This window comes from Rhinopithecus bieti, unplaced genomic scaffold, assembly GCF_001698545.2.
Source record: "Rhinopithecus bieti isolate Rb0 unplaced genomic scaffold, ASM169854v2 scaffold_30846, whole genome shotgun sequence".
Lineage (NCBI taxonomy): Eukaryota > Metazoa > Chordata > Mammalia > Primates > Cercopithecidae > Rhinopithecus > Rhinopithecus bieti.
In genome coordinates this window covers 522,913-538,162 of record NW_016814438.1, presented here as the reverse complement: position 1 = coordinate 538,162, position 15,250 = coordinate 522,913, and the positions used below count along the sequence as shown (strand labels likewise).

Genomic DNA, 15,250 nt, shown 5'->3' with positions numbered 1-15,250 from the left:
CATTATGTTGGCCAGGCTGGCCGTGAACTCCTGACCTCAGGTGATCCACCTGCCTCAGTCTCCCAAAGTGCTGGGATTATAGGAGTAAGCCATGGCGCCCGGCCCCAAACACCTACTTTTGAATAAAAACTTAAGGAGGTCTGAGTGCAGTTAGTTGTGGTTGAGTTAAGTGTGCTGATCAGAATCTTTAACCAGGGCTTCCATAAAAGCTAAAGTTTGTATATCAAAACAACTATAAGTTTTACTGTGGGCAAGGGAAGGGAAATATGAAAAGAAAATTACATTGTACTTCATCAAACAAGACTTATTTAAAGCCCTAATGTTTAGGTGAATATGCATTTATTATTTTTTTCTTTTTTGAAACTTTTATTTTAGTTTCAGGGATACATGTGCGTGGTTGTTATATAGGTGAATTGCATGTCATAGGGGTTTGGTGTACAGCTTATTCTGAAACCTGTAATAAGCATAGCACCTGATAGTTAGGTTTTCAATGTTCACCTTCATCCCAACTTCCACTCTCAAGTAGGATCCAGTATCTGTTGCTCCCCTCTTTGTGTCCATATGTACTCCAAGTTTAGCTCCTACTTATATAAGTGAGAACGTGAAGTATTTGGCTTTCTGTTCTTGTGTTAGTTTGCTTAGGATAATGGCCTGCAAATCCATCTGTGTTGCTGTAAAGGACATGATCCCATTATTTTTATGGCTGTATAGTATTCCATTGTGTATATGCACCACATTTTTAAAAATCCAGTCTGCTGTTGATGGGCATTTAGATTGAATCTATGTCTTTGCTATTGTGAATAGTGCTGTGTTGAACATATGTGTGCATATATCTTAATGGTAGAATAATTTATATTCCTTTGGATATAATACTCAATAATGGGATTGCTAGGTTGAATGGTAATTTTGTTTTAAGTTCTTGAGAAATCCTCAAACTCCTTTCCACAATGACTGAACTAATTTACATTCCCACCAAGACTGTATAAGCATTCCCTTTTCTTCACAACATTGCCAGCATCTGTTTTTTGGGTTTTTTTTTTTTTTTTTTTTTTTTTTTTTTTTTTTTTTTTTTTGCCTTTTTAATAATAGTCATTCAAGTTGGTGTGAGATGTTACCCCATTGTGGTTTTGATTTGCATTTCTCTAATGATTAGTAATGTTGAGCATTTTTTCTTATGCTTGCTGGCCATGTCTGAGTCTTCTTTTGAAAAGTGTCTGTTCATGTTCTTTATGCGCTTTTTAATGGTGTTGTTTGTTTTTTGCTTGTAAATTTAAGTTCCTTATAGATTCTGGATATGAGAACTTTGTTGAATGAATAGCTTGCAAATATTTTCTCCCATTCAGTAGGTAGTCTGTTTACTCTGTTGGTAGTTTCTTTTGCTGTGCAGAAACTCTTTACTTTAATTAGGTCCCATTAGTCAATTTTTGGTTTTGTTGTAATTGCTTTTGGCATCTTCATCATGAAATCTTTGCCAGGTCCTCTGTCCAAAATAATATTTCCTAGGTTATCTTCCAGGGCTTGTTTATTTTTAGGTTTTACATTTAAGTCTTTAATCCATCTTGAGATTATTTTTATAGATGGTTTAAGGAAGGGATCCAATTGCAATCTTCTGCATATGACTAGTTATTTCAGCACCATTTATTGAATAAAGAGTCCTTTGCCCATTGCTTGTTCTTGTCAATGTTGTTGAAAATCAGATGGCTGTAGATGTGCAGCATTGTTTCTAGGCTCCCTATTCTGTTCCAGTGGTCTATGTGTCTGTTTTTGTACCGGTACCTTGCTGTAAAAGCTCTATTTTTATATTTTTCTTCCTGAAAATCCCATTCATCTCTTCTCTTCCTCCCTTTCTTATACAAAATTTTAAAAACACTTTCAGCATCTTGACCATAGCTCTTTCTTTCTCCCCCTTTAGTATTTTTTCTTCACTGTAGTCCCTTTATTTATTCTCTTATGCAATTGTTTCTTGTCTCTTTTTCATAATGATAGCTAACATTTTTTATGTTTACTGTTTTTCAGGCACTACGCTATGTATTTCACATGCATTCTCTCAATAACAATAACAATCAATCAATAACAATCTCATTATCCCTATTTTCAGATGAAGAAACTGAGGCTTTGAGATATCAAGTGACTTGTCTGTAGTCACAGAGCTCCCAAGTTTCAGAGCTGTGGAGAAATCCCAAATCTATCTGGCTGTGACCAAGCCTCCCAAGCCCATGTTGTTAGGTTCTCTGCTGTGATATATGTCCAACTGAAAAAAAAAACATAAAAGTAGAAATGTGCTTTTTAAAGCACTCATAATCTCCATACCCACAAAGGACTCAAATTAAAACTTCTCTATCTTTCCTTCCAGTGTGTTTTATGCATAATATATGGAAATTTTTTAAATTTTTAACACTTACTGTGACTTGGTGATCATTTTAAATGAGTTAACATACTTAAAAATGTGTAAAATCACAAATCTTATTTCAATGGCAGAAAATATTTAAGTACTTTGACAGAGTAGATATTACTTGTTACTTTAAATTATATTGTCAAAGTGGAACAAATAATTCAGTAAGTATTATTTTACTTTTCAGTGATGCTATACCATGTTACAAAATACTTGATTTGGTGAAAATGTAGATGTGACTCTGTGAATACGGGCTAATGATAGACTATCCTTTTTGTTTCTAAAATATTTTTGGCAAGGAATGCACCAAAATTTCTAAAGGAAATTCTAGAAAGAATATTAAAATTAATCTGTTGATATTGCAGACAATTCTGGTTTACAAGGTGAAATTGCTACAGATGAATACTGTAGACTTATGTGTGTAACATCAAGTACTAAGAGTGAAACTGTCAACTTAATTAGATTGGTAGAGTGAGATTGGGGAGTAAGTCTGTATATGTAAACAACATTTTGATTTTTAGAGATGGGGTATCGCTTTTGTTGCCCAGGCTGGTCTTGAACTCATGGCTTCATAAACCAATGTCCCTCAGAAGTATGATAAAGCCTGCATTTGTTACTGTGACAAAGTATTCCTTGACTTTGAAGCTAACTATGTACTTATGTGCTTCAAAATGAATACAGGTGGAGGCTTTACTCACAAAGTTTATTTACTGATAAAGAGAGCAAATTAATTTTAAATAGCTATGACCCTCTAGCCAAAATCTATTTCAAGTTTCTGGGAGGAAGGGAAGTTGTGTGCCCTAGTTTGGTCTGACATACTTTCTTCTCTATTTTGAGAATTTGAATGTAAACTACTCCACCTCCCCTACAAACACCACCATTAAAAAAAAAATAAACAATCAACTCTGAGTATCTGAGTATCTTTGTATCAGTAGAAGCTCTAGAAAAAGTAAAAACAGGTTGAAATTATGTCCCTGTTTTCACCAACACTTTGACCTTGTCAGTAAAATTCCACTGTCTATAAAATGGGGATCCATACTTTATAAAGTGTTTAAGTAAGAACAAATAAGTGAAATGACTGGTTGATGTTGCACATAGTATTTCCTTTAAAAATTTAAATTTCTATTCTGTTCACATTTAAACAAATACTTGAGCACATCTTTGATCCACTCAATAGCAAGAACTTGATATGTTACAATGTACACTTCTCCACACATCAGCTATGGGTACTCTCCTGCATAGTACTATACAGTACAGTTACTGCTCTCACTGACTCTGGACATGCTCTCTCTCTTTTTATGGGATGCTGAAGTCCAGAAAGATAAAGTGGCCTCACTATGGTCCCACAGATGATAAAGAACTGGGACTCAAATCCAGGCCACCTGACTGCTAGTCCTAAAGCTGCCTACTTGATCCACACATTCAGGAATGAACATCTGATTTAGGCTATGATTTTCTCACACCAGTAATTGACAATTAAGGATCCCACTGTATATAAAAGGAAAAAAAAATAGAGCTTGAATAGATATAGACTCCAGATTTTTTTTTTAATGTCAGCCACTCCCTTCTATGAAAAGCAGTGTTTTAAGATATAATTAGTATTCTGAGCATAGGGTGATGGTAAACATTATGTTTTGCATTATCATGAGATGGCAAAATTACCCACTCTCAAAGGACCAGCTGCTGCAGGGCAGCTGGCACCCAGGATGCCTACATTCTCAAAACTATTTTAATTGGTAGTTTCCCTTTTTTTTTCTTTCTTTTTTTTTCTTTTTTGTCAATCAGAGAGGAAATGTATGTGTAAATCTATTAAAGCCATAGCATCTATTATGATGAAATGACATTGCCGAATCTTAGGAAGTGAAGTATTCCATCTCAAGATTTTGAGACTGCTCTGTGTTCTTACTGAGGCAAGGGTTCCCATAACTAAACAGGTATAAAAAAGTTATGAACAAAAACAGATACAAAATTCTTCCCACATTTTTCATCTAATATTACCATGGTAGTCATCATTTTGCATTGATACACAAGACATACATGAAACTATTCATCACATTAGATGTGTATGGTCCAAAGAGGAAAAAACTCAAATTTTGAAATAGGAAGACCTGAAATCAAATCCAGTCTCTGCTCAAATTGCTGACAGCTTTAAACAGAGGACTTAATCACTTGGAAGTCTTCTCATTTCTATAATGTAGATAATAAGTTTTATTCCACAAATTTATAGGAAGGATCCAATGGTTGAGAATATTATAAATCAACAAATATTGCACTGCTATCAATAACAAACATTTATTAGGTGTTCATTACATAACGGGATATGTCCTAAGTGCTTACATGTGCTTTATCTCACTTAATCTTCCCCAAAAGCCTTCCTGATAGATATTACTATTATATCCAATTTACAGATGAGAATATGATCAGGCTTAGAGAGGCTAAGGAAATCAACTATGGTTACAAACTTAGAAAATGGAGGACCCAATCATTGAACTTAGTCTTATTCTTTAACTCATAAAACAAATAATTTGCTAAGGAAAGATCCCCTTAACAAAACTGGACACGGCTTGGAAGAAGGAATCGGGGAATGGCAGTTGAGTAAGCAAACCAGCCATGTTCACTGTACTCTGGCCACTGTGTAGTGAATGGATTGAAAGGTAACAAGAGAGAATCCAAGAAGGCTAGACAGGCGTTTGTGGAGGTGATTCATGTGAGAGATGACGTTGACTTCAACCAGGGTGGTAGCAATGAAGATGAAGAAACTAGATGGATTGAGGCTATACTTGCAGGTAGAATTGACTTAGTGGTGGTAGGGGAAAAGAAGCATCAAGCAAGGGAGGCCTCTCATTTTTGACTCTGAGCAATGTGGTGATCTGAGATTGGGGACACTGGAAAGGATATGCAGAGTGAGGGAAAGAAATTTTTGTAGTCTCAAGCCCTGTGCTCTTAACTGTTATTAATGTTATCACTAATTATTATCATGAAAATAAAATATATCTGGAGTCGATGGCCACATAACTTTAAATTACCTGGAATGGTTTATGGAAATGTCAAATTATTCCTTTCCATGTGAAAATGAAAAAAAAAAAGAGGGAAGTTTGATGTAGAATTTGTTGCGGTTCTTAGTTTTCAAAGTAAGCACCTAGGAACAGGATTGTCTGAGGTTCTCCTTGAACTTTGTAAATCTGAACTTCAGTATTTATAATGTTATAAGATGAATTGATGTGGAGAGGAGGGTGAAGAAACACTGGAAGATAATTTGCCAGAAACCTAACAGGTTAATTTAATTTAATTTAATTTATTATTATTATTATTTTCTTTTCTTGAGATGGAGTCTCGCTTTGTCTCCCAGGCTGGAGTATAATGGCATGATCTTGGCTCACTGCAAGCTGCACCCTGGGGATTCAAGCAATTCTCCTTTCTCAGCCTCCCAAGTAGCTGGAACTACAGGCACACGCCACCATGTCCAGCTAATTTTTGTATTTTTAGTAGAGATGGGGTTTCACCATATTGGTCAGACTGGGCTGGTCTTGAACCCCTGACCTCAGGTGATCCAGCCACCTTGGCCTCCCAAAGTGCTGGGATTACAGGTGTGAACCACCGCACCCGACCTAATAGGTTTATTTTAGATGATTGAGTCAAGTATATTTTTTCTTCTCTCTACATTTTTATATTTTTCAGGTGTTTGAAAATGGTTACTTATTACTTTTATAACTAGTAAATTAAAAATTTGAGAAAATTAGTCTGTAGTTATATTTGTTATGTCTATATAGTTATATTTGTTATATCTATATAGATCATAGTAATAAGTTCTGAGAACCACTCAAATTGTGACTTTCAGTCAAACCAATTAAAATAATGATAACTTACAGAGGTCTTAAAATACTTGCCCTTCTAACTATGCCATATGTGAAGCAGTCCCAGTCAAAGTGGACTGGAGTTTAGGATGGGACCTGACCAGTAGTATAGTCAAAAGTGGCTGGGAAGAAGGCTAAGAGACTTGAGGAGTTTAACATTTTCTAGATTTCCTTCATTTGAAACATCTTTCCAAATGTAAATATTTTAAAATTTATTAGATTCTTTATCTTCCCACTTCTTAAGGTCAGATCAACATAATAATATTCTTTAAGAAATCCTGGGCCGGGCGCGGTGGCTCAAGCCTGTAATCCCAGCACTTTGGGAGGCCGAGACGGGCGGATCACGAGGTCAGGAGATCGAGACCATCCTGGCTAACACGGTGAAACCCCGTCTCTACTAAAAAATACAAAAAACTAGCCAGGCGAGGTGGCGGGCGCCTGTAGTCCCAGCTACTCGGGAGGCTGAGGCAGGAGAATGGCGGGAACCCGGGAGGCGGAGCTTGCAGTGAGCTGAGATCCGGCCACTGCACTCCAGCCCCGGCGACAGAGTGAGACTCCGTCTCAAAAAAAAAAAAAGAAAAGAAAAGAAATCCTGCTGGCCACTTCTGAATCTTGACTCTTTTCCTTCTTTGCAGGGTCAATGATTGTATCTTGCGGGTGAATGAGGTTGATGTGTCAGAGGTTTCCCACAGTAAAGCGGTGGAAGCCCTCAAGGAAGCGGGGTCTATCGTTCGGCTGTATGTGCGTAGAAGACGACCTATTTTGGAGACTGTTGTGGAAATCAAACTGTTCAAAGGCCCTAAAGGTAATACAAATATAAATGACTCACAGATACTAGTGGCAAACCATCGGGCTAAAGTTTATGCCACAATACTCGTATGGTGAACTCTTTAACCTCTGACATTCAGTGCTTACCAAGAGATTTAAAATGCTGTAATAGTGGTTACAAAGGGTAAAGGAAACCAGTACTCTAAGTATGAACTCAGATAAAAAGGAAAGGATAGATTTATGTAGAAACGTCCTTATAAACAAAATAATAACAGTCATCTATATTTTCTATAAATGCTGAATCTTACTGGATGATGATAACTTGGCTAGCATATTAATACTAATTTTCAGATACAAATGGTAAATCATTTAGCAAAATAGTAATAAAAATAATTAAAATAATCTATACTAATATAACAATATTTTAATAATATTGTTGTGATATGTTTAAAGTTTGATTATATTCTTGTGTGTTGTACCCAATGTTACATGACATTTTATGCTTGCAATAGCCAAAATAAGTTAAAATGTATTTTTTTTTTTGAAATGTACATGTATCTCTTGAGATTATTATAGTTACTCTGTGGAGTTGCATAAACAGATGAATTGCCACACTAATTTTTGTTTGTTTGTTTTTTGTTTTGTTTTGTTTTGAGGTAGGGTCTCACTCTGTTGCCCAGGCTAGAGTGCAGTGGCAGGATCATGACTCACTGAAGCCTCAAGTTCCTGGGCTCAAGTGATCCTCCCATCTCAGCCTCCCAAATAGCTGGGACTACAGGCACGCACTAGTGCATGTGGTTATTATTATTATTATTATTATTGTTATTATTATTATTACTGGTAGAGACAGAGCCTTGCTTTGTTGCCCGGGCTGCTCTTAAACTCCTGGCCATAAGTAATCCTGCTTTGGCCTCCCAAAGTGCTGGGATTACAGGTGGGAGCCACTGTACCTGGCCCATACTAATTTTTAAGAATAATCCTTTGAGCTCTGTTCTTCAGAATGATGACATTAAGTAGTAACTTAATAGTATTTAATATTTTGGAAAAAATATAATAATTAGCTTAACATTATTTAAATATTTTAAATGATTATGACCAAATAATCACTGTGCTCTTTGAGTAAATCATTTCTCATTTCTTTAAAATCTATTTAATCTCTAATGCTATCTGACATTGAAGAAATAAGCCTACCACCTCTGCTAGGAGGCAGTAGTGGGTGGTATTTAAGATCTCAGGACTGAGTTTAAAAGCCTGGTTCAACTACTTGCTAGCAGAGTCATCTTAGTTGGGCCAACTCCCTCCTTATTAAATGAGGATCACAATGGTAGCATCAATCCATAGGGTTTATGAGGATTAAGCATTTAACCAATAGCTGGCACATGGTAAGCAATAGAGCCTGGTGGTTAAGATGCAGACTTTACAGCCCAAAGTGTCTAGATTAGTACCTTGACTCTGCAGCTCACTAGCTGTTTGGCCTTGAGCAAATTGCTTAACCTCTCTGGGTCCTATTTTCTCATCTACAAAGTGCAAATAAGAATAGTACTTGCTCCTAGAGATGTTGTGAGGATTAGATTAGTTGATTCACAAAAAGTATTTAGAATAAGACCTGGCACAAACTGACCAACAAACATTAGCAGTATATGCATGTTATCTGTACTATTATTTACTACGTATGGTTTTAAACTTTGTAACAATTGTTTGGTAATGTGATGAAAATATTCAGAGATTCCTCATGGGTTAAATTCAAATGCGTTAAAATCATAGAACTAAATCTGGGAACAAAGAAAAAAAGTGAAGCATTTTCATACCACAGTCTCTAGTGGTATGAAAGAATTTCAACCCTCACATTTACTAAAAGCATATTGCAAGGAGCTTTAAAGCCAAACAAAATGGTCATACACATTATTTCTATTAAAAATATATATTATATGTAGCTATTTCTATAATTCAATTAACTATAATTATTCAGCATAGCCCTAAGACAAATACTAATTTTAACCACTCAGCAAAGTAACATCACACATTTATAGATCTTCTGCTAGCTGAGCAACTGTTTGACCTCCAGCTGCTCAGCAGAGCACTTAAAGGCTATAGATGACTAAAACTTAATTTTATCAAGAACACATATTTTGGATTTTTATTTTTGACACTAGGGCTCCAGCTGGTTTACTTCAGTCTGAACTGCTTTCTTCCTTAAGCCTGGAGTGGGGCAGTAATTGCTGTGGGACCTGGAGTGGGGAAATGGGGAGAAGTGAGCATCAATCAACTGGGTATACCTAGGCAATAACCCAGTTAAAGTATACAGTGTATGGGAGATGGGGTTACAAGTGAACTTGGTCTATTGAGATGAGGAGATTCAGATAACTGTTAGAAATAACTTCAATTGATCTTTGACTAATAGGAGTTTTAAGTGTGCTAAGAATCTATACTGGACAGTTACAAGAAATTACTGGAGAAAAGCTTACGAGCTCGCCAAACAAGGATTTCAGTGTAGATTTTGTGTTTGAACTTAAAGGAACAAATGGACCCAAAGTTTTGAATGGAGAAGGCCTGCTGTTGTTCCACATTTCTCATTGTTGCTGTTTACATTCCTTTCTGGAGCCACATCTTCCTTCCTAAGTTTTTAGCAGGTATATGTTGAACACTTCTGTTCATGATTGAGACAGAATCAGAGCCATGGATACTGACAACTGATTGGGTCTGTTTTTTCTGTTCTTTTTCCCATGGACTTCTTATCTAACTGCCTCATCTTGGATTTATTAAAGCAAAAACCTGGGAAAACTACAAAATTAAGTGGTTGTGGTTTATCTAGAAAAATATTGGAAAAATATTGGCTGTTATTTTTTGGGTGAAGGAAAATTCAATTTGTATAGGTTTTATTTCAATCTAAATAAATGTGAATTTTTGTTTAAAAAAAAAAAAAAAGAAAGAAATAACTTTACAACATCCCTAAAACCAGGTTCTTGTGAAAGGTCAGTTGGGCCTGTTGGGGTTATGCTGAGTCAGCCATGCTTCTTTCTACTGTCGCTGTCCAGAGGTCACGGATGGGGATTTGTTTCTCTATATAAAGCTTATTGATTTACAGAAAAACATTTTAGTCTTGTTTAAATTCCTCATCCGTCTCCCAGTACCATAAACACAGAAAGTGCTGAATCAGAGTAAGTTGAACACTTAAATTGGCTTTTACAGTAACTCTGATGATACCTCATGGTCTTAACTTCACTTGGCACCTTAAAATTCTTCATTTTTGAATTACAATATGTGTAAAGGGAATACCTACCAATGTTTAACTCATACAATGGAAACTCTTATGCACCCTGGAGTGAAGATAAATGAGATGTAGTCTCTGTCCTCAGAAAGTTTAAATGGGAGAGATGCATGTGAAGTCAACTACCTTTAATGCAAGACAAAATGAACTCAGTTCTATGATGGAGCCTCAGCCATGATTTCATTGGAACAAAGTGGAAGATATGATTCATTATAACTAGGAGAGACAAAATGGTCCAGAAAATCTAAAATTTTCAGCAAACTAACACAGGAACAGAAAACCAAACACCACATGGTCTCAGTCGTGGAAGCTGAACAATGAGAACACATGGACACAGGGAGGGAACATCACACACCAGGGCCTGTTGGGGGGCTGGGGGGAAGGGGAGGGAGAGCATTAGGACAAATACTTAATGCATTTGGGGCTTAAAACCTAGATGACGGGTTGATAGGTGCAGCGAACCACCATGGTACATGTATACCTATGTAACAAACTTGCACATTCTGTACATGTATCCCAGAACTTAAAGTAAAAGAAAAAAAAAAAACTTGACATGTGCACAGTTTATCTGCCCTTTCTTGAACACATGGGTACAATATAGTAAGCATCAAAAATCTAGCCAACTGAGCTAACTGGATTGAATTATGTATATATAATACAGAGTTATCTAGATATACATTAATGTAGTCCTTCAATGATTCAACAAATACGTATTGTTTACTGTGCACCTGGCACAGATCCAGACAATAGAGATTCACAAAGAAAATTCAGATAGTTCTTGCTCTCAAGGAGATTATAGCCTGGTGGGGAAAACACCTATAATATAAATTGGGAAAAGTACTAGGAATAAATTTAAAAGATTTTTAAGGGGGTACCAATTAAACAGTGGGTCAAAGGAGACTTCTATCAGCAAGTGCCACTTAAGCTAAGCCTTGAAATATAAAATAAAATAGACATTTAGCCAGGTAAAGAGTGGGAGAGAGCATCCCAGATGGAAGTAGAGGCATGTGAGTATGATGGCTATAGTGTAGAAAAAGATCTTGATAACTTCTAGGAGTCTAATAATATGAACATTAATTACATGAAATGATACAGCCAAGATGAGCAAGGGCCAGATCATACTTAGCTTTGTTGGCCATATTTGAAGATTTGTGTTTATATTGAAATGCAATGGGAAATTACTGTGATATTTTAAGCATGATTGACACATGATAAAATATGTAATTTTTAAAAGGTGATTCTGACTGCTATGAAGCAAATGAATTGAAGAGGGCACAAGTGAGAGCAGAGATCAGTTAGGGGTTCCTTGGAGGAAAGAGAAAAAGGTGAATGGATTTGAACTATCTTGATGCCATTTATTGGTAAAATAGATGGTGGTGTTTCAAGGATGAGGTTCATTTTTTTAGGTGGGGTGCCATTTGTGAGGTGGGGAAGATTATGAAGGAATCTCTGTGGAGAGAGGGAACCTCTGATGCATCTGAAAAGGAAATCTCAAGGAAGCAGACCTGGAGAAGATATTTCTAAAAACCCTGCCAAATTAATATAATACTGATTTTCACTGTATTTTGTGAAATATCTGGGTTTGGGAAAATATTTTAAATTGACTTTTTTACTTTTTATTAATCTTTAATATAAAAAATTATGAATATGGCTACTTCAGCTATTTTAAAGAGTTAATGCATTTAATAAATCTATTTTATAGATTTTATAGATTATTAATACCCAGAATGTTTTAGTTTGGGGATTGTGTTTGTTTTGCACAGAACAGAGGATAAACAGATTTATTCCTTTCTATGCTATAGGTAAAACATTAAGAGATTCTGTGAAACAGTGATTTGTAGCAAATTAAATTTACAGTTTTTCAATTTCATACTCTGTATTGATTCCATCTACTGCAAAAATTACTAATTTGAGATAACCTTTGATGTATGTGACTTTGTCTTTATAGCAGAGCTAATCTTCCCAACACTCAGATGGAATCAATCATCTGATTGGTGATTTATAGCCATATATTTCAGTAATGGATATTTGAGTAATACTCATTCTGACTTAGAATGTCTTTTCTCAAAATAGGTAAAAACTTTGCTAACATCACAGTTATAGATTTGGTCATTGCAAGCACCTGGGGTGTCTGCATGTGGGCAATCAATTGAGAAAAAAATAGGTAATTATATGTAGGAAGAAATTACTAGGCAAAGCCATTTAGGCTTGCCAAGCAACCAAAACTCAAGCAAAGAAGGAAAATCTAAAGTGTGTATGTGGGTTTCCAGGAAATAGATTTACTATAGAAGTCTTCCTAGTGACTTTCCCAAGAACACATTAAATCATAACTTCCAAGGAGCTATTAATATATAATTATAGAAGTACAAAACTGTTTGTTTCTATGGCCTGGGTCAAAGAAGCCTGAAGCTATAGGAGAAATTAGATGACTTCTTTTAAGATGCTCTTGTTGCATAGGAATCATATAGGTGACTTAAGGCTAAGTTCTAAAACCAAAAATGTGAAAGCCACAGTTTTATTAATTGATATACAAAGGTAGTCTTTCTTGTGACTTTATTTTAGCCACCTTACTCATTAATAAAAACTGAAAGAGTGATTAAGTCTAGGTAGTGACGAATTTTAGCAATTCTCCTCCATTATTTTTTAAAATGTTTTTAAACTCTGTTTTGATTTCTCTATAGATATATACTTTTTGCCATTACAGAGCCCTGTATCAGTGTAAAATGAGAATGTAGTAAAGATTGTAAGTTTATGTTTTATGCAGGAAAAATGGTAACTATGAAATGCACAAACTGTAGACGTCACTATACCAATGAACATTTATAATGTTCATAATTCAATTATTAAAGAAGACATATGTGTAATGAAGAAGTTCCTGGATATCTTCAAGCAGCCGTGAGCCTAGAACAAATATATGAACCACTTTATGACTCACTTTCCTCACCTGCAAAATGGTTATACTCTAAATATGTAATTCACAGAGTTATTTTCAGGATAAGAACTGTAAATTCTTAATAAACACTTATAATATTTTTACTCTTATCATAATTGGCAGAAAGGGAAATAAAGAAAAGCAGCAAAGAACTCATTAATACAAGGGACTAAAGGATTAGATTGTATTTAATATAATATTTAATATAAAATACTATGAGAGGTTCTTTTTTTTCCTTCAACTTTTAATTTAAATTCAGAAGTACATGTGCAAGATGTGCAAGTTTGTTACATAGGTAAACGTGTGCCATGGTGGTTGGCTACACAGGTCATCCCATCACCTAGGTATTAAGCCCAGCATCCAATAGCTATTCTTCCTAATACCTGATGCTCTCCCTTCCTCCTGCTCTCCCTCCAGTGTGTGTTGCTGGCCCCAGTGTGTGTTGTTTCCTTCCACGTGTCCGTGTATTCTTATTGCTCAGCTCCCACGTATAAGTGGGAACGTGCTGTGTTTGGTTTTCTGTTCCTGCATTAGTTTGCTGATGATAATGGCTTCCAATTCCATCCATGTCCCTGCAAAGGACATGATCTCATTCCTTTTTTATGGCTGTGTAGTATTCCATGGTGTATATGTACCACATTTCTTTATCCGGTCTATCATTGATGGGCGTTTAGGTTCATTCCATGTCTTTGCTATTGTGAATAGTGCTGCAATGAACAGACACCTGCATGTATCTTTATAATAGAATGATTTATATTTCTTTGGGTATATACCCAGTAGTGGCTTTGCTGAGTCAAATGGTACTTCCGCCTTTAGGTCTTTGAGGACTGTCTTCCACAATGGCAAAACTGATTTATGTTCTCACCAACAATGTAAAAGCATTCCATTTCCACACTGTCTTCCACAATGTTTAACCTAATTTACACTCCCACCAACAGTGTAAAAGCATTACATTTTCTCCACAACCTTGCCAGCATCTGTTGTTTTTTGTTGTTTGTTGTTTTGTTTTGTTTTGTTTTGTTTTACTTTGTTTTAATAGCCATTCTGGCTGGTGTGAGATGGTATCTCATTGTGGTTTTAATTTGCATTTCTCTGATGATCAGTGATGTTGAGTTTTTTTTCGTATGTTTGTTGGCTGCATATATGTCTTTTGAGAAGGGTCTTTTCGTGTTCTTTGCCCACTTTTTAATGTGGTTGTTTTTTTCTTGTAAATTTGTTTAATTTCTTTGTAGATTCTGGATATTAGACCTTTGTCAGATGGATACATTGAAAAAATTGGGGGGAGGTCCTTTAAAAGCACTAGAATATTTGTTGAATTAATGAATTGACTATTTATTAAAAGTTTTTAATATTTTAGCAATTCCAGGTAGAACCAATATGTATTTGGCTTATGCATGCATGTATGTATATATATGTAAATGTATTGCTGCTATGTGTATATGCACATATATGTTATGTGCAGCTGTATTTTTTCTTTAGCTCTATATAAATTTGTTTCTAACAGGTTTGAGTTATGATGTGTCATATAACTCTATGCTTTATGAAAATGCACATATATGTTTAGGTTTTTTTCTTTGGTTTTCCTAGTTTGGGCATCTGTGTCAGTATATGCCATGTGCAGAAATAGCTCCAAGTATATTAAAACCTAGCCTTATGATGTCTCCTTAGCACCAGTTTCCATCACTCGTCCCTCACCCATGTGACTTACTCCTGCTTTTTACATCTCCATTTATACAAGTGCTTGTCTTAGTCACCCACAGTAAAAGGCCTTGGATGTCCTTTTTTTCCTTTTGGTTCTGTCTTCTTTGCTGCTTTGTTAAATCAGGCATCATACCTTTTGGAAGCCACTTACAACATAATTAATCCTCTCTTTAAAATCTATACTGCCATTATTATGATGTTCCTATAGTCTTGATATCTTATCTGGTCTACTATAATAGGCTTCATTGCTGGTCCCTCCCTTCCATACCAACACATATCTTCTATACCAATCTTCCAAAAATTCAGAACGGTTCTTGATTCTCCCCTGGTAAAAA

At 35.6% G+C, this 15,250-nt stretch overlaps 1 protein-coding gene across 6 annotated transcripts in view; it reads left to right on the top strand.

The window, feature by feature from the left end:
* DLG2 (discs large MAGUK scaffold protein 2) overlaps positions 1-15,250 on the top strand; it is a 2,095,027-nt gene that overhangs the window by 1,637,793 nt on the left and 441,984 nt on the right. For all 6 annotated transcript variants that reach the window (XM_017850883.1, XM_017850879.1, XM_017850882.1 and 3 more), the window contains one exon: positions 6,882-7,051. In XM_017850883.1, coding sequence (XP_017706372.1) covers positions 6,882-7,051 — 170 coding nt within the window. The remainder of the gene's footprint in view (positions 1-6,881; positions 7,052-15,250) is intronic.